General features: G+C 41.7%; 1 protein-coding gene across 1 annotated transcript; it reads right to left on the bottom strand.

The window, feature by feature from the left end:
* Nucleotides 1-226: 226 nt before the first annotated feature.
* On the bottom strand, nucleotides 227-25900 carry QPCT (glutaminyl-peptide cyclotransferase; the record flags this gene model as incomplete). Its single annotated transcript, XM_084235736.1, has 7 exons — nucleotides 25706-25900; nucleotides 17672-17818; nucleotides 11601-11879; nucleotides 7257-7433; nucleotides 5276-5375; nucleotides 1995-2111; nucleotides 227-372 (listed from the first exon to the last, which is right to left on the bottom strand). Exons 1-7 carry the CDS (start codon nucleotides 25811-25813, stop codon nucleotides 227-229), a joined length of 1074 nt encoding a protein of 357 aa, XP_084091862.1. The 5' UTR covers nucleotides 25814-25900.
* Between the last annotated feature and the right edge of the window lie 1230 nt (nucleotides 25901-27130).

Below are 27130 nucleotides of genomic sequence, written 5' to 3'. Positions count from 1 at the left end.
TTTCTTATCCAGAGAATTTTTGAAAAGATATTTATTTTCTGTTTTCCTAAATATTTACCTTTCTTTAATCTCTAGATAAAAATTAATGATCAATTTAGAACCTGCAGATTGATTCTATAGGATAGATGTTTCCACACAGCATTTTTCTGCAGTCAGATTATTTGAAATGGCACTTTGGTTTCTGAAAGCAATACTAGATGCAGGTACCGTAAGCAAAACCAGAATATTATAAATGAAGATACTCTAACACAAAGACTTGTATGATTTTGTTTAGGTTGTCAATGGTTGCTTCATCCAAATTTTCTTCATTGTCATCCATGGTATGCCAGACTTCAGGAAAAGGATATGATATCAGATGTAAAACTGGAACACCTATAAGAAAGAACCAATTTGCAATAAAATGCATATTTCCCATGAAAAATTGTCATTTTTCAAGCAAAAGTCTGAGTGAGAGTTCTGTACCATATAAAGCCAGTCAATAATTCATCTTTGTGTATTATGTTACTTTGTGTCTTCCCTTGTACTCCAAAATCATTGATTCATTAAACAAATATTAATTTACTAAGTAATTACAAAGGGCCCACCATGTGCCAGTCCCTATTCTAGGACTGCAAATTTCATCAGAATAAATCAAAGCCCTGTCGACATGGAACTTACATTCCAGTAGAGAAAGAGGCAAGAAAACAAATATATAAAAAATAAGTTCAGAAAATGATAAGGTTTATAGAGAATAATACACAAGGTAAGGGACTAGAGGTGGAAGGGAAGACAGCATGGCCTATTTGGAAACTAACAATTAAATATAGAGACATGCAACAAAGGGAAAAGCAAATGGTGCAGAAATCAGAAGATAAGCATTCTGGGCAGGAGTATAAGCAAGTGCAAATGAGCAATTTAGCAAATGAGCAACAGTGTGCTGTTCCTGATTGAGTAACAGGAATGAGGACTATGTGACTGGATCAGAGCAATAATCTGAATGAGGGCCTCCCCTGGTGGCACAGCGGTTGAGCGCTGGGCTACGAAGCTGCCCGCAGCCTCTGCAGTACCTGTTCGATCCCCGGCCGCTGGCAAGGGTCCCACATGGCACGCAGACCTCCCCTGCTACCCGCTGCTCCTCTCAGCAGTGTATTTTGTCGGACTGCCTGTTCTGTTCCCCGCTCTGGCTCTGGTGAATTCTCTCACTCTCCTGCGCTTCTGACTATACCCAATGCTTGTGTAAATAAATAAATAAATCTTTAAAAAATAATAATAATCTGAATGAGGGGTAGGGAGTGATCTTGGAGAGGGGGAACAGAGTCAGAAAATGACTGGAAAAATGGAGGCCTTTGTAAATCAGATAAAAACTTATTCTACATGATGGCAAGCTACCAGAGCTTTAAGTCAGAGAAGAAACATAATTTAAGTTACATTTTCAAAATGGACTCTTACGGCTGGTAAGGAATAGAGAAGCAAAAGCAAAACCTAAAAGCAATTAGGAGGCTACTGCAAAAGTCTTTGGGTTGATTTAGATTTCCACCATCTCAATATCAAATATCTTGCATCTTCATTAACCAGAAAACACTATAATACATAAAGTATAAGAACACAATCTAATTCTATATATCTATGGTCATACCATCCTGAACACACCTGATATCAGAAGCTAAGCAGGGTTGGGTCTGGTTAGTACTTAGATGGGAGATAGTCTAACTTTATTAAAGGAAAAGTGGAATGTCAGTGGTAATATAAGCTTTTTTTATGGATATAAAGTGTAAGAAAAATTATAAAGTCATTGTCAAGAATTTGGAATGGCTTTCACAAAAAAAATAGAAGGCATGATATTATTGTTGGCTATTTAATTAATCAATTAATTAAATATAGCATTTCTTCATGCTTTAGATTATTGCAAATCTACATGTAGCACATAAATATAATAGGCAAAAAATGTATATGGGCATGCATACATATATCCATGAGCTCATGCGCTCATGCACACACACACACACACACATTACCTTTTCGTAAAAATGGAATATGGTCATCCTGAATCACACCTCCATTACCATAATTCTGGAAATACTGTGACTCCCAAGAGTGATTTTTGAGCAAACCTAATTCATGGAGTTCATATTCTGCAGGTGACAGACAGCAGATGAATATTTATTTTTATCTGATCAATGTTCAGAATACACCCAGAGTGAAATCTTAGCACATGTATGTGGCCATCATTTCTAAAACATTATGTAATAGGAAGCACAGTCACACCCATGACAATAAATACCTGAGTTGAACTTGGGTGTGTACATTTTGGAGTAGTTCTAAGGAGAATAGAATTATGCATGACTCTTACTTTACAGGTGAGACCCTCCTTAGGGGTAAAACTCAATACATTAATGAAGAGATGGAGAATGAGAAAGTCAGAGGAAAATGGAGGACAAGCACAGGTGTGCTTATACACCTAGGATCCTGCATGAAGAATGCGTGGAGAGACATGAGAATTTGAAAGGCGAATACTCCAACAGAATAAAGTACCCTGAGCAGTCATTCTCTGGAAAGGGATATCATTATTGCCAAGGTGAGGTCTCTAAGGAGTAACATCAGCATCACGTGCAACTTGTTAGAAATGCAAAATATCTGGCCCCTCCTCAGACTACTGAAGCAGAAACTCTGGGGGTGGAATCTGTGTTGTAACAACTCCTTAATGTGATTCTGATGGTGCTCCAGTTTAAGAACCTTTGATCTATAGTCCATATTTTTGTCATCTTGTAACATAGAACTCAAGAGTTACATGGTCCATAAAATATGATGTCCTATATTACATGGTTACAAGATACAGGATGTTCAAGAGAACACAAGAGGGCCTCCCTGGTGGTGCAGGGGTTAAAGACAGTGCTATCAAGCTATAGCTAGCCATTGCAGTACCAGTTCAATCCCTGGCCAGGGAGCAACCCACATGGCTTAGCAGACCTCTCCAGCCTCACCTGCTGCTTCTCTCAGCAGTGTATTTCAGTACATCTGCCTGTTCTGCTCCCCACTTTCTCTCTGGTGAATCTCCTACACACACCTCTGACTTACACCCCAGTACTTGTATGAATAAATAAATAAATCTTTAAAAAAGAGAAAGAGAGCAAACACAAGATGTTACAAGAGAACACAAGAAGAATGTAAGAAATTTGAAGCTTCCCAGGAAAGTTGTTTTTGTTTTAGGATTTTTGGGTTTTTTTGCTAAATTTAAAGGGGAAATGTAAAGTGGTAAGCATGCACAAGTAATAAGATATTAGGAACATTTACCTTAGGATATAACTTTTCCTTGTACAATTAGAGATGTAGTTTGAAGTCTAAATACCACCGGGAGGTGCATACAAAGGGCTAAAATTGCATTAAGGTATAAGTTACCATTATAAATTCATTCTGATGGAGGAAATAAGAAAAGTGCACAAAATCCTTGAAAGAAGGCCAAACCCAACTTCCTGAGACCACCATTAAAGGAAAGAAAACATACTAGAGGAAAGCAGCCCAAGAACCTTACGGTAATAATGTCATGATAGCAATCTTTCAAACTAGGAATTGAAGTTTGCCAAAAATAAGCATGTGAGGTCCAGGTAAAAATTTCTCTCATAATATTCTAGATCTGGATGTTAGCAAATTCTGAATGCATGGCAAAAGCATGAGTTGAGAGGGCAATACTTTTCCTACTACTTAGAAAGAATACAATTCTGTCCTGCTACAAGAAATTTATGTGGCCGATAAGGAATTCCTAGTCTAAAGTTCTTACCTCAAAAACAGTTCTTCCAGCCTGGATTCTATAATAAAGATCTATCTCTCCCTGATGTTCACTGGTTTTTCTGGGTGTGTGTGTATGTATGTGCATGTATGTGCTGGAGGTGTAGGTGTAGGGGAATCGAATCATAAAGAGAAGAAAATATTCACATTTCCTTCTCTAAGCCCAAGTCTCTCTCTTAAGTCAAAGATACCTGTTTCTTTGCCTAATCTGACTTGGCCTGGCCTAGTCTACCCTCACTTATTTGACTCTAAACCATCTCTTAAATGACTCTTGGAAGATTTTATATCCAATCTCTTACTCACTTGAAGATAAACAGAGATTGGACTAGATTTAAAGAAAAATAATGTCTGGATAAGTCAGAAAATAGATGACAAAAACAGAGCTGGAAAAGGAAAAATTAAAGAATATTTTTGTTATCATTTTAAGGACATAACATTCATCATCAGCTAGTATGTTTTACTGAGCAAATTTTTCCCAGAGATGCATTCCAAATGCTTCAAACAAGGCTCTGAGAAAATATTTTCAAATAATTTCTAAGGATATGCAAATATGAAAAGCAATATTTTATGTTTCCATTTCAAAATGTGATTTCATGTAGAAAAACAATGTAAGCCTAGTAAAAGAGATGAATAGGAATATAAACTAACTGTGTTTGCTTCGGCAGCACATATACTAAAAATAGGAATATAAACTAACCAACAAAGTAAGAAAAAAAGCCATAAAAGTATATCATATAGGGCCTCCCCGGTGGCGCAGCGGTTGAGCGCTGGGTTGCGAAGCTGCCTGCAGCCTCTGCAGCCGGTTCGATCCCCGGCTGCTCCCCGGCCACCAGAGGAGGGTCCCACATGGCACGCAGACCTCTCCTGCCGCCCGCTGCTCCCCTCAGCAGTGTACTTCGGTCCTTCTGCCTGCTCTGCTCCCCGCTCTGGCTCTGGTGAATTCTCTCACCCTCCCGCGCTTCTGACTGTACCCAGTGCATGTATAAACCAAAACAAACAAACAAATAATAAATAAATAAGACATGCCTCTAGAAAATTAAAAAAAAAAAGTATATCATATAATTAAATTATACACTGAAATAGTAAATTTAAAGTTTTCAATGCAGTGTTTGTCAGTAAGAAGAAGCCAGGTTTGGGCCTCCCCGGTGGCGCAGCGGTTGAGCGCTGGGTTGCGAAACTGCGCGCGGCCTCTGCGGCGCCGGTTCGATCCCCGGCTGCTCCCCGGCCACCAGAGGAGGGTCCCACATGGCGTGCAGACCTCTCCTGCCGCCCGCTGCTCCCCTCAGCAGTGTACTTCGGTCCTTCTGCCTGCTCTGCTCCCCGCTCTGGCTCTGGTGAATTCTCTCACCCTCCCGCGCTTCTGACTGTACCCAGTGCATGTGTAAACAAAAAAACAAACAAACAAACCAGCAAAACAAATAAATAAAGCATGCCTCTATTAAAAAAAAAAAAAAAAAAAAAAAAAAAAAAAAGAAGAAGCCAGGTTTGACTGTTTATTAATAGTGGTGCTTACCAATTGCTTGAAGTCTTTGAAACCATCTGGCAGAGTTTGGGAAAAAATTGGGAAATGTTGGATTTGAAGCTCCAATTAAATCTAATAAAACCAATAAATCCTAAAGGAGAAAGAATATCGTTTTAACCACTGTTACCAAAACACCTTTCATACTCACCTATGAAAAAAAAAAAATCAGTCAAAATTAACTGCATTTTAATAATTGAGAATAATATGAGCAGTTGTATAAATGAACAACAGTTTAATAACATGATAAGATAACTATTTTTAGAGAACTTTTTAAAACTTGCTTACACAGTGTGGATAAATAGCAAATGATAGGTCCAAATGGATATCATTAAGGATAACATAGGAAGAAGCTAGTTTGACAAATATTTCATAGTTGTTTTTTTTAAAGCGTAAATTTGCTATATTTTCCAGACAGGAATCCAAGCCTATCTGATCTTTTATTCCATTCTAATTAACCATTTTCCTTAGTCAATAGTGATTCAACTGCATATAGGTGAGTACTTGGATAGTAACTATTCCTCAAAGCAGTTAATAAGAAAAAATGTTTTCACTAGGAGATACATAATCGTATATCTCTGCATTTCCACTTCATTTTCTATCAAATGAGGAATTCAAACTTTCTAATCTCTAAAAGTCTCTTCTGGTTATAAGCCTCTATGATTGAACCAGTGTTTCTTAATTGTTTGAGCTGTAAAATAACCAGGAGGCCTGAGGACTCCTTGAAGACTATCCCCCAGATTAAAAACTCCTCATTTATACAAGTGAGATAATGTGTGGGTAAATATCTAGCATAGACCTTGACACATAATAAATATTTGCAGATTTTAGGTATATAGTATCTAACTCATTAATAATGATTAAATATATTCATTGGAAGAAAAAGGCTTGTTTAAAATAGGATTATATTCAAAGGTTGGATAAGCTACTAAGAGCCTTAATTATCACTATGGATTCATATATTTGGACTGTTTAATAAATGTGTCCCTCCTACTGATCCACAGGTCTCTCCTCTTCGAAAGTTTCACAGCCACTTGGACACAAAAAAAGGCTGACTGAGGTGCTAACCATATTCCTCTGACCCCATTAAGAGCTACAAGTGGACAATAAGATGGAGAAAATGTCCATATCAGATGTGTTAGAGTCATAGAGGATATTTAATACAGCAAATTGGACTCATAAGGTGAAGGTCGTTGATAGGGCAAAGGACAGAGATGGGGGAAGGAGGTTAGGAATAGGCTATCTATTCAGAGAGGGAGATGCAGGCTGGGTGGAGATACAGAGGTAGTATGAGGTTCCCAGCTGGGGCTAGTAAGGACTTGAGGGCTGAGTAGAAGCCAAGTATGAGAAGAGAGTCAAAGTAGGGAGGGAATTCAAGAGTGGGGTGAAAGACTAGGCATGGGCCGTGGGACAGGAATAAGGCTGAAAATGAGACCTTGTGTAGCACTCATTGGTAAGAAGAGCAGGGTTTTAAGCAGCATCAAAGCATCTCCAAACCCATGTCAAAAACACCACCTGAAAACTGATACATTAAAATATCACAGACACAATTAAGAGTCCCCCAAGGAAATTCTTCACTACCCTCCCTATACTATGTCCCACACTTTCTACACCTTCCAAGACCCCAGCATCCTTGTATTTTATGGAGACTTCAAACAAGGGATATTTTTCTCTCGACCTCTAGACAGTATTGAGGCAATATACTCCTATTGGACTGAACCGAATCTGATGTTTCCTTAATGTCATTTTTTTAACATCATTTTAATTAAGCTCAAACATAACTTCTAACCCAGAATCATTCTTTTTAGCTCTGGGATTCCTCAAAAATCCAATGCCTGCCAAGGAATGTTCTATTATAAACACTCTGCTCCAAGGATACTATAGCATTTTTTGGTCAGTGACTGGTGTAACTGTGGCTTCCGGTGAAGCAGCAGAGCCTGTAAGTTAAAGCACCAGAGAGATTACACGAACTCACCATGCCATGCAGCTGGGTGGTGTCTCTCGCTCCAGGTGGGTGTGGGGTCGATGCCATCTTCGAAGCTAGGTGCTTAGACCCATACAGAGAGTCACTATAAGACCAGTGAAGAAATGCCTCTTCCCCATCAAAGAAAATGAGCTGGAGTGAGAGATCTGGCTTGGAGTCTGAAATATTCTGGTAACAAACACAGTAAAGAGAAAGTTAAAATTCTGCAAGGATTAAAAAAAACAACAGGCTTTCCTACTCACTGGGAAAAAAGGTAGAGATACCATTAAGAACAGAAAGCTACTAGAGCAAGGGAAAATATGCCAACATTTATTTTGCACCACTTCCTCCAAAAACTGTCACCCCTCCCATAGTTCACACATATAAACCTCATCTTCTTGCACTGCTTCTGAAAACAGAAGTCTTATTTTTTTTTTCCAACTCCAGAGAGAACCCTGAAATGATTAGCCTGCTCTGGCAGACACCTCCCAGTGTGTTCTCAGAGGACGTACTGTTTTGGCTTCAGGAGAGAAACCTGTCAGCTGAAGGCCTTCAGCTGTTAGTCCCTTTAGGATTTGTCTCAGCCAATGAGTGGGAGTAAGGTCCTATATCCAAAGATCAGTCTAAGCAGCTCCTGAGGGCTCTCTCTACAGGGCCATTCCACCTCCAGAGCCCCCCAGGAGTGCACTGAGGTTGATATTGAATCTGTAGTGCAGTTCAGCTCTTCCTCTGATTAATCCATGTCTCCCCTCCCTGGCACAGGTGTTGAGCCAAAGTCACACCCTAAGGAATGACTTAGTTGCTAAACTCCAGTCAGAGTGTGTCTCCCAGGAAATCCAACCTGAAAGAAAAGCAAGTCTTTTTTGCATGTCCACTCATTTAAGTCAGCAGATTTTTATTGGGTCTAAGTTCAAGATTCTGCCTTAGGAATGCAGCCGGGACAAAAAGAATAATAATTACAGCCATTCCCTTGAAAGAACCTATATTTTAGTTGGGTTAGGGAAATATAAATACATGAGCACAACAAAATGTGCCAAGGATCACAAAGGCAATGTAAAACTCCTTTAGAGACTGGATAGAATAGAGACAGAATGCTTGGGTGGCGAGGAAGATGTTTTGGAAGTGACAGTATTAGTGCAGCACTTGGAAGGGTAAGTAGGATTGTGATCCACTTTATACCTTCCACCGTCTTACAACTCTCACATTTCAGATTAGTCCTTCTGGTACTCTAACCCCAGAAGGAATCCCTAGTCGATTGAATCATTCACTTTTTCACAGTCCTTCAAACCCATCAGGTCTTCACTTCACTCCATATTCAGCTTAAATGACAGATCAGTCATTCTCATCACTCTTTTGCATGCATGCTCAACTCCACACCTGCCTTTACCTTGGTCAAACTGACATGGCAGAAACAGAAGTCCAACTCTGCCTGTCTTGTGCCTGAATTCAAGCCACTGAAGCTACTGCAGAAAAACACACAATCCTTCACTCTCTCAGCCTCTCTCGAGTCCCCAGAGCATGTGCTCCCATTGGGCCCAACTTAATCAGATGCTTCCATTCTTTATTATGGATGTATGGATGTAACCTGTCCTCCTCTCTCTGAAGAGATTTTTTTTAAAGATTTATTTATTTTTATGCATACAAGAACTGGGGTACAGGCCAGAGGTGCGGAGGGTGAGAGGATTCACCAGAGACAGAGTGGGGAGCAGAACAGGCAAATTGAATGAAATACCCTGCTCAGGGGAGGAGCAGGTGAGACAGGAGAGGGTGCTGCACTATGTAGGTTGCTCCCTGGCCGGCCGGGGATTGAACTCCTGCTGCAGTGGCTGCAGATAGATTCATAGTGCTCTGCTTAATCCCTTGAGCCACCAGGGGGGCCCTCTAAAGAGATTTTTTTTTAAGATATATTTATTTATTTATACAAGAACCGGGGTACAGGCCAGACGTGCAGGAGAGTGAGAGAATTCACCAGAGACAGAGTGGGGAACAGAACAGGAAGAATGATGAAATACACTGCTGAGGGAAGCAGCAGGTGAGACAGGAGAGGTCTGCTGCTCCATATGGGTTTCTCCCCACGATCAAACCTACACTGCAGAGACTGTGGACAGCTTCACAGTGCAGCACTCAATTGCCTGTGCCCCGAGGGAGGCCCCCTGAAGAGATTTAATAGTGTACTCTAAGTCACCTTCTTGTACTTTAAGTACTCTGAGTACTTCCTTGTACTGTAGTTTTTCTGAATTCATTTTCCATTTGTTTTGATTGCTTGCTTTCATGCTTGAGACTCAAATATCTGGTCACCCTTTGGGTTCATCCATATTAAACAATAAGGTACAAAAATACCGATTAGAGACCTGTCTTTTATCCTCTTCCTGGTCCCAGGAAGAAGTCCCATCGCCTTGCCTTTAGCAATGACAAAGGTGAGAGATCAAGCCCACTTGCACAAGCACATTTCCAGCCTCTGCTTGTGTCACATCTAAAAGCATCCCATTGGCCAAGATAAGTCAAATACCCAAGACCAAAGTCAAGGAATGAGGAAGTACAACCTGTTCCAGTGAGAGAACACAACAAAGCTAGAGACAAAAGATGTGAATGTGTATGTAATCTTACTGCTGGAGCTAGGAGGGATGCAAGGAGCTGGGACAATTACATCTTCTACTATCTAGTCTTTTCCACCACTACTCTCCTAATCCATGACAGTCGAAGAACTTAAAATAAATCCTTCATGCAAATTTAAAGTTCTAACGGAAGAATACGTCTTATTCTCTCAAAAGTTTTATTCAGAACCAGTATTTTTCCCTAATTGTCTTAGAAGAGCTACTTAAGACATATGTGTACTTATTTTATTTTTTTAATGGGGATCTCCACCTAACAACCTTTTCATCCCTTTCTATTTCTGCTTCCCCCCAAAGCAAGTATGAGCTACATGGAGAAAGATAAAGAATCTCACCAAGAGAAAACATACCCTCCACACAGACTATGTCTTTAAGCCATATATCATTTCATGTCCTTATAAAAGAAATGAAAATATGAAAAATTTAACTTTTATATCAGCTTCTGAACTCTCTGACTGAACTTGTAGGTAAGGATGCTAGTTAAAAGCAGGAAACAACAGGGCCTCCCTGGTGGTGCAAAGGGTTGAGACGCAATCTATGAAGTTATCCACAGCCACTGCAGCACAAGTTCGATCCCTGGCCAGCCAAGGAGCAACCCACGTGGTGCAGCAGACCTCTCCTGACTCGCCCGCTGCTCCCCTCAGCAGTATATTTCAGTCAGTCTGCCTGTTCTGTTCCCTGCTCTGTCTCTAGTGAATCCTCTCACTTCCCACACCTCTGGCCTGTACCCCAGTTACTGTATGCATGGATAAATAAATCTTAAAAAAAAAATGCAGGATAGAACATGGGACAAAGACTTTATAGAAGGTTCATAAAGCAAAACAAAATGAAAAAACAGTGGAAAGGATACTGAGAGGTTGTAAACAATTCTTGCTTTCTTCAAGTTCAGCATATCCAACAAAAATAGAAGCAAATATCTCTATTACTTTCATTACAAGATAAAACTTTTACTTCTTTACCCCCATTGTATCAAAGGCTGGCCCCTACATAAAGCTTTGAGGGAAGAAAAAAGGCATTTGCTGCCTGCAAACAAAGTTTTTTGTTTTGGCTTTATTGTGTTTACTTGGTTATGAGTGATATCTGAACAAAATGTCTTCATCTAGCTTAGCACTTTTTTCCAATATACCCTTAAGAACACAGAGGCTGAAATAACATCTGAGAGTCCCAGAGTATTTTGAGCTGAGAACATAACAAAAGATGGCTATGCTTCATAAAATTGAGCCGAGATTCACAGATAATGACAATAATGCATTTCTGCTTCATGCTTTTCATCTTGATGTGTTTGAATTACCCACTCTCTGCTTCAGAGCAACTTTGCAGCAACTCCCTTCCCCCACCACAGGAGCCACCATCTCTCAGATTAGAAGGTTGTGTTATTTTGTGGCTCTATAAACAGGAAGCAATAGACACAGTTCTCCTACGTATGCCTGTACCATCCTTCCGCTTTTCATTTCTCCATGAAGAAATGCTGCCTGTAATTTAATGTGAATTTGCAATTGAGAAACCAGGTGCCAACTATGAATTCACTATCACATTAATTTCTCAAGGTTAATATTTTAAGGAATGTAGTCTTCCAACTAATATTTATCCAACCTCATCTTATTTTGCAACAAAGAACAAAATGTACCCAAAACCTGCATTTCTAAATGACCTCCTCACTGTCCACCACCCAAGGATTCTAGAGTTCCTCTGAGTTATTGCTAACATGTTTTATCTCAAGAAGCTATTAGAGGGAAACAGATACCTTCAAAGAGAGAAGTTTCTTGTCTAAGGCCCGGGCAAGTTCCAACATCATTGCACATGGCACAGCTGAGTCTATGGCTCCCACAAACACCCTGTTTTCCCAATGGGGAAAATACTTGGAGTCATAATGACAGGCGAGGACCAGGTGGCGCTTAGCAGTGGGATTGAGGGTACTGATGATATTGGAGAAAGACCGGTACCCATAGGGTGTCCAGCTCAAGAAGGTGTCTACTTCCAAGACCCAGTCAGCTTGAAGTCTCTGAATTCTCTGCATGATGTGCTGATCAAAACAAAATATAACACGTCAGGTCTAGACACAGTTTTCATTTATTAACAATTTTTAAAATTTTTATGCAATAGTTTTTAAAGTTAAAAATGTAACATATGGTTATTATATTAATAGCAAGGATGTTTAAGAAAATATGAATTCTCTGCCTCCCCTATAAGCTTCCCCTTGCCAATCAATCCTGACCAAGTGTTAATATTAACAACATTAATAGTCTAATACACATATTTCCCCTTCTCCCTGTACTTCTCAATGCACTTACACATGAACACATATGTTTGGCAGAGCAGTGTATATTTTTATAGGACTAGAATCCTACTTTACAGATTATTCTACCCCTTGCTTGTCTCACTCAATAATATGTATTTGACATTCTACATGTCAGACAATAGAGATCCAGTTCAGTAGGTGCTAAAGTTCATTTTTAATATTTCTAGGAGGCATGTTTGAGGCATATTAGGATCCTACATGTCTCAACTAGCACTCTAAGATTTTGGGGGGCTAGAACTGCAAATGGTAGGTCTTTTTGTCCCCGGGATTTAGCATGTGCCCCAAGTCCAGCAAATACTTCGTTAACATCATGAAGTCTGACAAAATATACTCATGCTGGTCTGTTAAGGATAACATAGGGAGAAATCCCTAACAAGGAGGTGGTTGGAGGATAGTTGGGTGTCCTGCCTATTCTAAAAATCAATAAGCAACTTTGAACTATATGACAATCAAGTAGTTTTCACTCTACATTCAAGCTAGGCCCAGACCCAATGCAAGTGCTGGTAAGAATAAGAAAGAATCTATTTTCCCACCTCTCCTGATCATTGTGGGACTTAAGAGCAACATAGTAGGAAAAATGCAGTAGATGGAAAAGAAACACCTCTTTCCAGGGTTAGAGGTATCTTCTTTTCAAATTTAGAATTTGTGGTGTGAGAAGTTATGGGTGAGTTCATTCTGTCTCATATGCCCTCTCCTATTTTTAGTCTTCCATTATCTCATTTTTCTGACCATATTCCACTTACTTGGTTTTGAAATATTATGTACATCTTTGTAAGTTACCTTGAAAATGTTTTTTTTTAATTCATACAATAAACTAACCATAATTATAATTGGTGATTTGTTCCACAATTAATATCCAGTGGAATGGACCTTGAGGTGAAAAATAACTTATAATAACTGGAAATGATTGGGAGATCTTTTCCCCCAAGGAAATACACAACATTCTAGCCCAGCCAAGACTTGTGTGGTCTGCTTTGGCTGATGTGACACAGCACGTAGGCAAAGGCCTTAGAAAAACCTTAGGAAAGGCCTTTGGAAGAGCAGAACTAAATCCAAGAAGGACAGCATTCTACAGTTAATCCTGCAAATGCAATGCCAAATAAATAAACAGTCCCCAAATAAACAATAGCGAGTATACCAGTAACTTGCCTTTTAGTACATCTACCAGTTGTCTTTTCCTATAATAAAAGGAAGTGTTTCTAACTTTTTTGACATTATCATAATATTAATATATTAATATATGACACAGAATATTTGTAATTTCAATGGGACGATATCACCATGTTTCCAAAATAAGCTTTCCTCAGAATATGAAGAAAATCTATCCCCAAACTTTGGGGAAATTTATTTTCTTCATAAAAGGGGTCATCTGAAAAAAAAACCACATATATTCCAGAACATCTGGTATCCAGATGATGAACTACTCCATAAAAGTCTTCAACACCAATAACAGCTTGAATGCTTACCCCATGAATTGAGTTTAAATATATATATATTTATATATGTTAGTTTGGCTCAGTTGATGTCTCACACACAAACTTGTGTCTTAAATACTAAACAGGTCTTGGCCATAATTTCTGATATCTCTGTTGATGCTAAAATCCACAAAATCATCAACAAATGCTCCAGAAAGTTCTCCTTGAGGTAATGATTTTTTTCAGAATAAATATTTTTATTTATCTTAGCAACTAATTTCTTTATAAACAATCAAATTGGCTGCACAATCTAATTAGGTCACCAATATTCGTTGCTGTTGTGCTTTTGGCTTACAGACTCAGTCTGCAACTTCCCTGTATAATGCTCTAGACTAAGTGCCAAAAACCGCTGCTCTTCTCACTAGAATGCCTTTAAGCAGGGAGTGCTAACTCTGGAGGGGTGTCTAAAGCAGCTGCGCTGCCCTAACACTGGGTAGCAAAAAAGGCTGAGGCCCAGGTGGTATGCTAAAATGCAATCCAGAACACACTGTGTTTTGGATTACTATACATTTTTTTTAAAAGATTTATTTATTTATACAAAAACCGGGGTAGAGGCCAGATGCACAGGAGGGTGAGAGGATTCACCAGAGACAGAGCGGGGGACAGAACAGGCAGACTGATGAAATACACTGCTGAGGGAAGCAGCGGGCGAGACAGGAGAGGTCTGCCTAGCCATGTGGGATTCTCGCCAGTCGGCTGGGATCGAACCCATGCTGAAGAGGCTGCGGACAGCTTCACAGCACAGCACTAAACTGCCTGCACCACCAGGGGGGCCCTATACATTTTTTTAAATGGGAAAGGGAGAAAAACCAAAAGAAATGGAGAGTAATTGCTTTTTTTGTTTGTTTGTTTAAAGATTTATGCATCCATGCATACAAGAGCTGGGGCACAGGCCAGAAATGTGGGGGTGAGAGGCTTCACCAGACACAGAGTGGGGAACAGAACAGGCAGATTGACCAAAGTATACTGCTGAAGGGAGCAGCGGGAGAGTCAGGAGAGGTCTGCTATACCACGTGGGTAGCTCCCTGGCCTGCCAGGGATTGAACTCATGCTACAGAGGCTGCAGACTGCCTCATAGTGCAGTACTCAACCCCCTTCACCACCAGGGAGGCCCATTAATTGCTTCTTAGTAATACCTTATCATCCTAATTTTTAAATTCATTTTCATTCTGCCTCAGCTAGAAATCATAGTCATACCCCAAAATTTCAAACTCCAAATTTTACATTAAAATCTCTCCTGAAAGGATTAGGGTCAAAATAAGGGGGGGGTGCAATTGTATGGGGAATATAACCAAAATGAAAATGCATACATTGAGCAAAAATGAAAAATGATGTAAAAATTATATGAAATAAAATATTAAAAAAAACAATAAAAATAAAATCTCTCCTGAAATTAAAATATCTCCTTAAATTAAAATATTGTAAAAATCTAACAGGCAATGTTAAGCTCATGGATTAAAGACAACAAAAATGCAGGTGATGAGATATTGTTCCCAATATCAGTCCTTGAACGGGAGTCCTAGAAATGCACATCTTTATTGTCAACTGCAAGTTAATTCACTAACCAATTTGATATCAAGTCCTCATTATTTTGGAATTTGAGGGTCTTTTCTAACTTTAAAGTTCATAACCTATAATCTATATTTATAATTTTTTAAAAAGATTTATTTATTTATGCATACAGAGCTGGGGTACAGGCCAGAGATGCAGGGGCTGAGAGGATTCACCAGAGACAGAGCAGGGAACAGAACAGGCAGATTGACCAAAGTACACTGCTGAGGGGAGCAGCGGGCTAGACAGGAGAGGTCTGCCTCACCATGTGGGTTGCTCTCTGACTGGCTGGGGATCAAACCTGGCTGCAGAGGCTACAGACCGCTTCATAGTGCAGTACTCAACCACTTGCGCCACCAGGGAGGCCCTATATTTAAAATTTATAACTTGTAAACTATGAAACATCAAGTGCTCAAAGGGGCCTTGGTAGAAAAAAAAAAAAAACCTGCCCACCATTCTTGTTTGAATTTAGTTCTGCGTGCAAGGTACTTGCCCCAGTCAAATGAAGACCATCAGTGCAGTCCCCTCATGATCACTCAGCGCCATCTACCTCATCTTTAAAAGCCAAACCCCTTTGCCTTCTACCATTTAGGTGACAGCTCTCTAAAAATGATTGGTGATTCTCGTCTCAAAAAAATCATAAAATTTAATCTCTGAAGTGAGATTTCTGACACAACCATTCTGAACCAGGATTCCTACTATGTCATCAAGACCAGATCCAGGTAGCCCAGCAGCCGTCCCTGACTCATTCCACAATACCATCAATAAATTTCCTATTGCCTCCAACCCATATACTTACATGGAGCAAGCTATTGTGGATGAGTAACATTTTTAAATAAATACATATTTTTAAAATCACAATACTATGCATATTATTTATGTTATATATTCTGTTGAAGCTAAATAAAGATCACAATCGTAACATTTGATGTGTTTATGGACTTCTAGAGCCTGCAGGCAAAGAACCTCATGTCTGAAGTATGCATATATCTTTCTGGGTCTATATGACTTTCTGAGCAAAAGGTAGGAGGAACTGAAAAAGGTTGAGTTGAGTTGAGTGAGCATTATAGACCTAGGTGTTTTATGATGAGAATCTGAGGATTTTGGAAAGCCCCAGTAAGTACCCTGAGTTTCTTTTAAGCATGCGCTTGGGAGATGAGCCTATAGACTCATTGAGAACAAATATACAGAACAGGTTCCAGGCAGCCACTGCTCTCCAGTGATAGGATGGAGAATGCAAACTTGCATTCTTGGTCTCCAGACTTGCATTCTTGGTCTGCAGACTTGCAGACTTGGTCTCCATTCTGGACTCATCACTACTATGTGTATAACTTTATAAAGTTATGTAGGGCCTCCCCTCGTGGCTCAGGCGGTTGAGCGCCACGCTGTGAAGCTGTCCACAGCCTTTGCAGTGTGGGTTCTATCCGGGCCAGCCGGCGAGGGTCCCACATGGCGCAGCAGACCTTTCCTGTCTCACCCGCTGCTCCCCTCAGCAGTGTATTTCGTCAGTCTGCCTGTTCTGTTCCCCGCTCTGTCTCTGGTGGATCCTCTCGCCCTCCCACACATCTGGCCTGTACCCCGGTTCTTGTATAAATAAATAAATCTTTTAAAAAATTTATTTATTGGGCCTCCCCGGTGGCGCAGCGGTTGAGCGCTGGGTTGCGAAGCTGCCCGCGGCCTCTGCGGCGCCGGTTCGATCCCTGGCTGCTCCCCGGCCACCGGAGGAGGGTCCCGCATGGCACTCAGAACTCTCCTGCCGCCCGCTGCTCCCCTCAGCAGTGTACTTCGGTCCTTCTGCCTGCTCTGTTCCCCGCTCTGGCTCTGGTGGATTCTCTCACCCTCCCGCGCTTCTGACTGTACCCAGTGCATGTATAAACAAAACAAACAAACAAACAAATAAATAAATAAAACATGCCTCTATAAAAAAAAAATTTATTTATTTAAAAAATAAATAAATCTCTTTAGAGGACCTCCCTGGTGGCACAAGGGATTAAGTACAGCACTACGAAGCTATCTGCAGGCACTGCAGCAGGAATTCAATCCCTGGCAGGCCAGGGAGCAACCCACATGGTGTAACAGACCTCTCCTGTCTGGTCCACCACTCCCCTCAGCAGGATATTTCATTCATGTTGCCTGTTCTGCTCCCCACTCTGTCTCTGGTGAATCCTCTCACCCTCCACACCTCTGGCCTATACCCCAGTTCTTGTATAAATAAATAAATCTTTAAAAAAAAAAAAGAGTTGGGAACTTAGTGTCCAGTGTGATAGTGAACGCCAGAGATTACATTTATTTGGATTAATGTGTATTTCTTAATCCAGTATAGACATTTACTCACAATTGTATAACTTTTTTAGTTGCCTATTTGAGTGAATAAGAAGATGAGATGACAGATCTCACTTTTAGACAACTCAGAACTTCAGGCATACCATTATCTCCCATGTGAAGACAGAGACATCTGATAACCTTTAGGTCTGTGTGCTGTGCTCTCACCTGGCGAGCAGCAAAGCTTCCAGGGGATCCAGGATACCGTTCTATCAGCAGGGGCCTTAAGTCATTTTGCCACATTTCAGAAATGCTGGTGCCTTCTGCGACTTGCCGAAGAGATGACGAATTCAAAATGGCTGGTTGGTGATAATTCTGAGGATTAAATAAAATTACTGAACTGGCTATCATTTTATAATACAGTTACAACATTTCTTGAGACATTTGCAATTGAAAATATTTGCATTGAACCTCAAAATAAAGGGCCAGCTCTTGTGTCATGCAAAGCAAATAAAACTACTCAAACTTTAGAATTGGCCCCTTAACATCTAAAAAATTAAATTAATTGTTTTAGCAGCTTATTTTAAAAACAAAATTATCATAATGCTTTGAATTTGAGAATTAATCTTTTTTTTTAATGATTTATTTTATACAAGCACTGGGTACAGTCAGAGGCGCGGGAGGGTGAGAGAATTCACCAGAGCCAGAGCAGGGAACAGAACAGGCAGACTGACAAAGAAATACACTGCTGAGGGGAGCAGCGGGCACGGCAGGAGAGGTCTGTCATCCCATGTGGGACCCTCACTGGTGGCCGGGGATCGAACCGGCACTGCAGAGGCTGTGGGCAGCTTCCCAGCCCACAACCGCTGCGCCACCAAGGGAGGCCCTGAGAATTAATCTTTAACATTATTACTTATGTAACTTTTAGTGATTTCTGGTACAATTCTATAAAGTTAAGATTTAAAATTACCAATTGTTGATCTCCTGTTCTTAAGAAAATCCAAAACTATAGCCAACAAAACAATGCGTTTTTATTTTTAGCATAATTGTTTTTTCTACTAATGTTCACATTCTTAGGTACACTTATGTAATTTAACCAGCTAATAAACATAACATTCAAATTTGTATTTTGAATATTACTTCCTCCATGCTGTGTTTTCTTATGACACAAGTAATGATGGATTATTCACTCTTACATGTTTATCAGGCAATGAAGAGTAAAGGTTACTCCTCCCTATAGGGAAGTGAGTGGTTCACCCACTGATTCCACCCTAAGGGAAATGATGACTGTAACATAAGGATATTAATTTCTTTGGTAAGCAAAACAGAAATTGGAGGAGGTTTGTTTTGTTTACAGCCCTTTTCAGGATCAGTGTTAGTTGAGTATGTCTGAGTAAATCACAGTTATTTTCACTCCGGTGAAACACTCCATGTGGCTACTAGGAAACTGTGGAATTAGGGGATGCTCTATGCCTAATTACTTATCTGCACTTTGATATGCTGTGTCACTCTCAAAGAGCATGGGCCACAGATTCAGGCAGATCTCAGCAATCTCTCAACTCAGTTTCCTACCACTTACCGTAACTGGCGAGGTTACTCAACCTCATTAAAGGTCAGTTTCGTCATCTGTAAGATGAAGGTGATAACACCTAATTCTTAAGGTAACTATAAGGTGAGCAATATATGCAAAATGTCATAGTAAACACTCAATAATTTTTAGTTCTCTTACCTTCAGTCAAACTCTAAAGAGGGATAGAATTTAGCGCTAGAAGAAATTACCTAGTCCAACCTCCTTGCTTTATGTCAGTGGAAACTGAGGTTCACAGAAATGAGCTGATTTTCCCACTGTCATGGGAGAGTTACAATAAACCCATAAAAAGATCCCAGTTCCATGGATCTCCAGACGCTGGCTAGTTCTACTCCTTTCTGCGTCACCAACGTGCTTGCAGTGGGCTCCCGGATGTTGATGCAGTACCTGTACATCTTAAGATTTACTTGTTTACTGGTGATACATTTTATTTATTTTTTATTTTTTAAATATTCATTTACCCATACATACAAGAACTGGGGTACAGGCCAGAGTTGCGGGGGGTGAGAGGATCCACCAGAGACACAGTGGGGAACAGAACAGGCAGATCGACTGAAATACACTGCTGAGGGAAGCAGCGGGCGTGTCAGGAGAGGTCTGCTGCACCATGTGGGTTAGCTCCCTGGCTGGGGATCGAACTCATGCAGCAGTGGCTGCGGACAGCTTCATAGGCTGTGTCCCAACCCCTTGAGCCACCAGGGAGGCCCTCGTGATAAATTTTAAAATACATATCCTTAACAAATTTATTACTGTAGACTTTAAATTTCAGGACCTAAGTCCTTATGTTAACTCCCAAACAGCACTTTGAGAAGAATGTAGAAACTAAATGACAGAACAACAAAAGTGTGAGATGGGAAAAGCAGAAAATGGAGGCAAGAAGTCAGAAGGCTTACAGGGTTAATGTTACCTAACCTGGTCAACAGGAGCCTGCCTGGCCTCTCCTGCTACCTAACAAACCCCATGAAGAGCCACCAGCCCAGCTCCCCATGATTCAGTTTTGCCCGCACCCACCCTTCCAGGGCCCTAAAGCAGAGTGAGGCTCCACCCACTTGGGGCCTTGGCATTGCAGTGCCTTCCACCTGAAGGCTTTTCCCTTCAGCTTTCCCTGGCAAACTCCTGCACATTTCAGGCTCTTTGTCTTCAACTCTTTGCCTTGCATTTGAGGCCACTTCCTTGGCTAGCGTGTGGAAGCTCTCATTCCTGCATACAGCATGTCAGCTCCAGGAGGACAAGCCCTCTCTCTCTTTTATTTTCCACTCTCTACCCAGAGCCACGCAGTGCCCAACTCACGTTAAGCTCTCAATAAACTCTGGGTGAATTCATCTAGTAAGGAATCGACAGATGTACTATCTTTCTACAGCTACGTGCACTAAGACTATGTTTCCATAACAATAAAGTAAAGTGGGCATTTTGGCCATCATAAAGACCAAGTCAGTTGATGGCACTAGCAATTATAAAGATGGGGGAGATAGGGAGCTACCGTCACAAAGAACCAGGACAAAGAACCAGGAAATTCAGTGATTCCACATCGTGGGCTTTGTCCTGTATGTGATTTACAAGTGGATTAACTGGGATAGTCACTGCCATAATCAACTGTTGTGCCAAAGGCATTTCACCAGTGGCTCTATTTACTGTTCCATTTAATGCTAATTATTCTTTCCCAGAGCCTACTTAGTCCCAAGGACATTTCACTTCACGTCCACTCTGAAAAGAAATTAAGCTTGTGTTTAAACAGATGACTTGTGGAAGCTTGAAAGAATTCTTGAGAAATTAAAAAGAAAGCAGGAACAAAATAAATAAGCCTCTAGTATCTGCAGCTATAACAAATATTGTGGAAAAAATATAGCTGACAACTCCAAAAATTGCTTGATGGATGAATGAAGGGTAAGTCCAGCAGTTAGGCCAGTTGATGGTCCCAATTAGAGACTCAGATGTGTTGTTTCTCAAGCTCCTGGAGCCATGAACTCTCTGTTTCCCTGGGGGTACAGAACCCCAGTGAAATCACAGAGATAAAAGCTTTCTAGTCAGTAAAGGATAGAGAAAGGGAAACAACCACACTCAATTAATTACTTATACCTTTCTATTCATTAAAGCACTGGATGGAAAAGCATTTGACCTCTCCAACCTAAATGGCATCCATTCGATTTTTATAGAGCCTTACTCTCAGAACTCAATAAATATAAAACTCTGTGGAGATGAGAGGAAGGAGTAAGAGACACCTGGAAAGAAAGCATGACCTGGGCGTGTGGAAGGTAAATGAGGCAAAACTGTAGTGAGCCCACTGTTAAAGGCAAACCCCCAATTTTTCTAGGTTTAAAATAGTTAACAGGCACTTAGATGAATTTCTATCGGTACAGACATTCTCAGAAGAACAAGTCTCTTTTACAGCCCCTGCCTTGTCTTTTTCAACCAGGCAGAAAGGACAATAAGTCTGCTTTGGGTGACAAGAATCTTTCTTTTTATAAAGTGTGAACCGATATCCTGAAGCATCTCCTCTAGGCTAATCACAGGGTGCCAGGCCAAAGAGGGTTTTAATTACATAATTTGTAGAGCCAGCCCAGCTTGCAGGAGACTTGAGGTCCCAGACCATTGATTTAAAAGGAGATCATTACAGAAGCACAGCCAGTTCCATTCCAGTTCCCACCCCATGTGAGTGCCTCCCAGACAGTGCTCAATTAACACCTGTCTACCTGCAAATTCAATGTTGCCAGCATTGACGGAACTTGTGTGTGTCGGATGCCACTGATAGCACTATTGCAATTGTGGAAAGGTTGGGAATTAATGAGATAAAGTTTTTTTAACTTTATCTATGCTATCAGCCCTCTACCAAAAAGCAAAATAGTGCAGTGCTTCAGCACAAAAAGTTAAGCCCCAATTCCTGCTCCCTTACTTTTTAGCCGTGACATGGAAATGCTTCCTTGTCTGAAAAATGATTGGTCTAGTATTTACTTTCCAGATAGTAGAAGTTCCAAAATGGCACATTTTGTCTTTCTTTCCCTATCAAAATTTGGCCTACCTTCCACTGACCTTCCTGGCCCTGCTTTGTGGCATCTCCATTGCTGCTTCCAAAAGAAGAGCTAAGGACTTTTAGAACCATGGAGAAGGGAAACACTAAGGACTTTTAGAATACATGTGACTCCAGAACCAGAAGAATGTGACATGTTGGAAAGAGGTAAAACAGTTTGCCAGAGCTGACCTTGGAGGACTCCTAGGTAAGGCCAACTCTCTGGTTTGGGGTTCCTCTGTTCAAAGCATCTGCCCTTTCACCTCCACTATGACTTGAATTTTTCTCTTTCACCTTTGTGATAATAAAGGAAAACTCTACCAATGAAAATATATTAGGTTCCAGCTTTATGATAGAGAAAGATTAGAAATAACCTAAATATCTGAAAATTAAAGAATAGTTAAATTATGGGATGATGATGATTTATAATCATCAACTGATATTTTTAAGTAAGTTTTATTGGCTCAGAGAAATACTAATTCTAAAGTATTAAGAGACATAGCAAGATATGTATGCAGCACATATATGAAATATTTATATGAAATATTTGTGCGTGTTTATTTTAAAAACAATTAACTTTATTGAGCATTTACTATATGCCAACCACTGCACTAAGTGCTTTACATGTACAGTTCACGCAATTCACATAAAAACCCATGACACAGGTATAAATATCATCTCTGCAAAAAAAAAAAAGAGATGTATGTATGTGTCTATATGTATATGTATATATGGAAAGAGAGAGAGAGAGAACAAGACTAGAAATAAAAACATGAAAATGGTTAACAGCAATAATCTCTGAATGTGGGATTATAAATGAAAAAACTTGTCTTTTGAGGACACTTCTCTGTATTTTTCTGGTTTTCTAAAATGAGTACATGTTAACTGCATAATTGGGAGACTTCAATAAAATCTGTGCTCTTCAATGCACTGGAGCTAATAGCCTCCTTTTAAAATACCTAGGAAGCCCTTTTTTTTAAAAAAGATTCATTTATTTATACAAGCACCGGGTACAGTCAGAAGCGCGGGAGGGTGAGAAAATTCACCAGAGCCAGAGCGGGGAACAGAACAGGCAGAAGGACCGAAGTACACTGCTGAGGGGAGCAGCGGGCGGCAGGAGAGGTCTGCGCGCCATGTGGGACCCTCCTCCGGTGGCCGGGGAGCAGCCGGGGATCGAACCGGCGCTGCAGAGGCTGCGGGCAGCTTTGCAACCCAGCGCTCAACTGCTGTGCCACCGGGGAGGCCCCCTAGGAAGCCCTTTTAACGGGCAGCAGTCATTCATATCTGAAGAAGGACTGATTTAGCAATATACCTTGAAACAGTTAGTTGACCAGGTTGTACTGAAGAGATGTGTTTCCACAAAAGGAATAGAATTGGGGATCAAGGAGAGGGAGCAGGAGTCAGGAGAAGTAACTTTGGAAAATGAATCAATCCCAGAATGACCTTTATGTTATAAGGAAGGCCAGGGAAAGGAGGGATGAGGGAAGGAATATAGTTTCCAAAAGCTATCTACTTATTTTGGAATTCCATTTAGGGTCCACCCTGACCCAAAAAGGGGCAAGTGAGCTCTATCTCTGGCCCCCAATTCTCCCCACACACCCCACAGTATTCACTTCCTAAGCACTGTGGCCTGAACTGTCAGGTGGGACTCATCCACCTCAAAAGATGGGGAGGTGGAAAGGAAAGGACTCTTCAATTCCTTGGTGTAACTGCAGCCAACTTTCCTTCTCCAGAGGCCACTGTGAGATCAAGGGAGATGGTTCCATATAAAATACCTGTTAGGTAGACGCCCTTGCAGATACACCTGTGGGCCCAGCTTTGAGTCCAGCAATTGCAATGTTGCTTCTATGGGAAAATTGTTTAGAGGTTTCAAGTAAGCAATTTTCCAGCACAACCATAAATAAGGGTTGAACTGGGGGTTTTGCCTATCAGATGCCTCTGGGAGAGACACACCTTTACTTCAAAGCAAAGAAAGCGGATTTCAAAATCAATGCTTTCTTCACCACACCTCACCTGTGGGCAGACCAGTGTACCAAGGCCACACCTCACCTGATTAAAATAGCTAAATGCCATGTAGACAGGGAGGCATGTCTCTCAGTGTGAACAAATTCATTTCCCAGGCTGCAAACTGTACTGGCCACCCTGGAGACTTTATATGAAAACCTGAAAAATAAGCGGGGAGGCGTCCAGAAATCAGGAATTGTCATAGCTGATTTTGCCTTTTGCTTCCTTCACAAAAACCATTTGAAAGCATCTAGCTTTACCAAAAGAAGTGATTAGAAGCTTCTGAGAAGACATGTAAAGGAGACTTTTACTTTAAAAGACATTTCAAACAGCCCCATCCATTTAGATGTAGCATAAAGACACATTTGTTGTGCCTGCATATTTAGGTACTTAAGGTTTCCTTCCCATTTTCTGATCAAGAAGGTACCTACAGTGATGTGAGGAAAGAGACAATGTAACTAAAGAGTAACAGAGTTCCTCAATGGATGTTATTCCTACTGAAGCCCTATGGGCAGTGGCATTTTTATTTAACAATGAAGTCATTCTTGAGTGGACTTTCCTCCTCTCAACCAGGTTCCCTGTGGCTGGTGGTCTCCATGTGTAAGAGGGAGCATGTTGTGGGCCCTGAAAGGTGAGGCTATTAATCGCAACCCAGAGAGCTGAAGTGGGCAATTATTGGTGCACATACATTTGTGGCTGTGTGAGAGAGGGCGCTTGGGCCACCCCAGACTCTTGCCTTCACCACTGTGCCCTGCATTTCAAATATGTGAGTGAATACAGGCATACTGTAAGCCCTGAAGAGATCTGTTGATTAGCACTTTCAAAGTCACATCCATTCCTTTACTGCTTTACTTATTATCTTTAAAAGCATGCCATTTTATTTCACTATCTTAACATTTGCATAAGTCCCTAGCAATGTCATCTCTTCACAAGGATACAGAAGAAAGGAAAATAATTGTGAACCTATTTATTTCACACAAAGGGACGTTGCAAATCACTTGTATCCTCTGTTCCTTGCACCAAATCACCACCTACAACTAAGTGCGTTTTCACTGACCATTGCATTTTACTCTTTTAGGAAAAAAATATTTTAAAATCAAGCGGGTCTCTAGTTAAAATTCCTTCGTTCAGAGCTTCTCCACTTAAAAATCTAAAACAGACAATCACTAGCATATGTCTGTCCAGCGGCTGCATGGAAACTTCACCGTCCCTGGGGCTTCCTGGGATGCAGCGGTGGGGAGCGGCTGGCACACCCCCAGGCTCGCCTGGCTCCGGCGCGGCGGGGGAGCGCCCAGACCGCTGGCCTTGGGGGTCCCGAGTGGGCAGAGACTGGATGAGGCGACCTCACCTCCCGGCTCGGTAGCCGCGGGCGAAGCACACTTCTGCGCGCATCAGGACCCGCATCAGACCCGAGCCGAGGTGGGGAGAGGCCGGTGACATCACCCAGCCCCGTGGCGTCTCCAAAAGCAGCCCCGCGGCCATCGAGGCACCCAGGCGAGGACGCAGAGCCGCGAGTCCTGGGACGCCCGGTAAAGGCACAGTTGCCAGGGCCAGGGGCCGCGGCGCAGTCCCGCGTCAGGCTCGCCTAGGTGGGGCTCGCCCCGCCCGGGGTCCCCGCACCCTGCAGCAGCTGCCCAGGTACGATCACGCAGTAACAGCCCCTCACCTTCTCCTCGGTCCAGGCTACGGCGCCCAGGATCGCAGGGGACAAGGTGGCCAATAGCAGCAGCAGGTGGAGGGTGCCCACCGCGCGCCGGTCCCCGCCGCTGGCCATCTCTCCAAGGCTGCCGGGCGCGGATTCCCGGCGCAGCCAGCGGTCACGAGCCCGGGAACGCGCGTCCTTCGTCTTCTCTTTTCTCCACCCTTGGATTTACTGCGCCCGCCCCCGCCGGCTGCCCGGTCACCTCCCCGCTGCGCAGCGCAGGCCGAGGCCGCAGCCCTCCTCCCCTGACCTTGGCAACAGGGGCCTGCGCGGCCCTGGGAGGGAAGCTTCCGAATTCTGGGCAACTGAGACAGCCTGTCTTGGAGAGGAGAAGAGAGAGAATTTTTATGATCTCAAATGCCATAACTGGGATAGGAATGGGCTGAGGAGGGAGGGGTCATCAGACCCTGTGGGGCTATGGAGTGTTTACTAGCAGGGATGCACAGGAAATTGACATTTTCTGAATACTTCTGTGACAGCCACTGCCCTACATGCTTTCCCTAAGTTTTCTTGTTTAATTTTCATAACTACGTAAGGTAGATGTTAATCCCATTCTGTTGATGGGGAGACTGAGACACACACACCCCACAAAGCCTGAACTAGAATCCTCAAATTGTCCCTCTCCACCTCTCTCATTCCCTGCACCACTTCCCAGGTCCTGCCCTCCTCTCTCCTCCTCTTCCCTCCTCTCCCCTCTCTCCTCTAGCCTTGTCTTATAAGAGAGAGACTGTCACAATCCCAAACTGGACCATATGCTTTCATTAATTATCTGAGATAAATGATCTCCAGTGTTCACAGTGACTCTTCAGGAAGTTGTTTCTCCAATGCCTACTGTCAATATAATCCTAGAAAAAAAAATAAAAACAGTATCTCAATTTTGTCCATAAAGTTCTGGTCTAAGTGGTCAGGACAATTACTTCACCATACTCTTTTTCTTCCAAAGTGAGATTAGCAGGCGACCAAGAGGTTACTCCAGGACCACCAAATGTGCACTCTCTAATGGGGTCTGGTCATCTGTGTGTAGAGACAAAGCAGATTCTTAGTGTGAAAGAACTTTAATAGAATTAATGTATAAGAGAGAAGTGAGGAAAGGATAATAGTTTCCCTATAAAACACCCAAAGTTACCTATCCCCTGATGGGTAAATGCTCAGTCAAAAAGGGTCAGCCAGAAATTGGGCTGCTGAGGCCTGACAGCTTTCCACACGTGGTGGAAGGCACCTTCTGGTGGGGAACCATAGAAAAGGGGATGAAAGGGCCAGGCAAGTCTGGGACAAAAGGAGCAAAATCAAAGCATGAATCAAAATAATGACCTCCATTGTCAGCAACCGGTAAGTCTCTTCCTAGTGCCTCTAATGGAAACTGAGAGTAGAAAAATTTAGATGGAAAGT

This window comes from Talpa europaea (genome assembly GCF_964194135.1).
Source record: "Talpa europaea genome assembly, chromosome: 6".
Lineage (NCBI taxonomy): Eukaryota > Metazoa > Chordata > Mammalia > Eulipotyphla > Talpidae > Talpa > Talpa europaea.
Note: the sequence above shows the minus strand (reverse complement) of the source record. Positions and strands in the feature narration are given on the sequence as shown.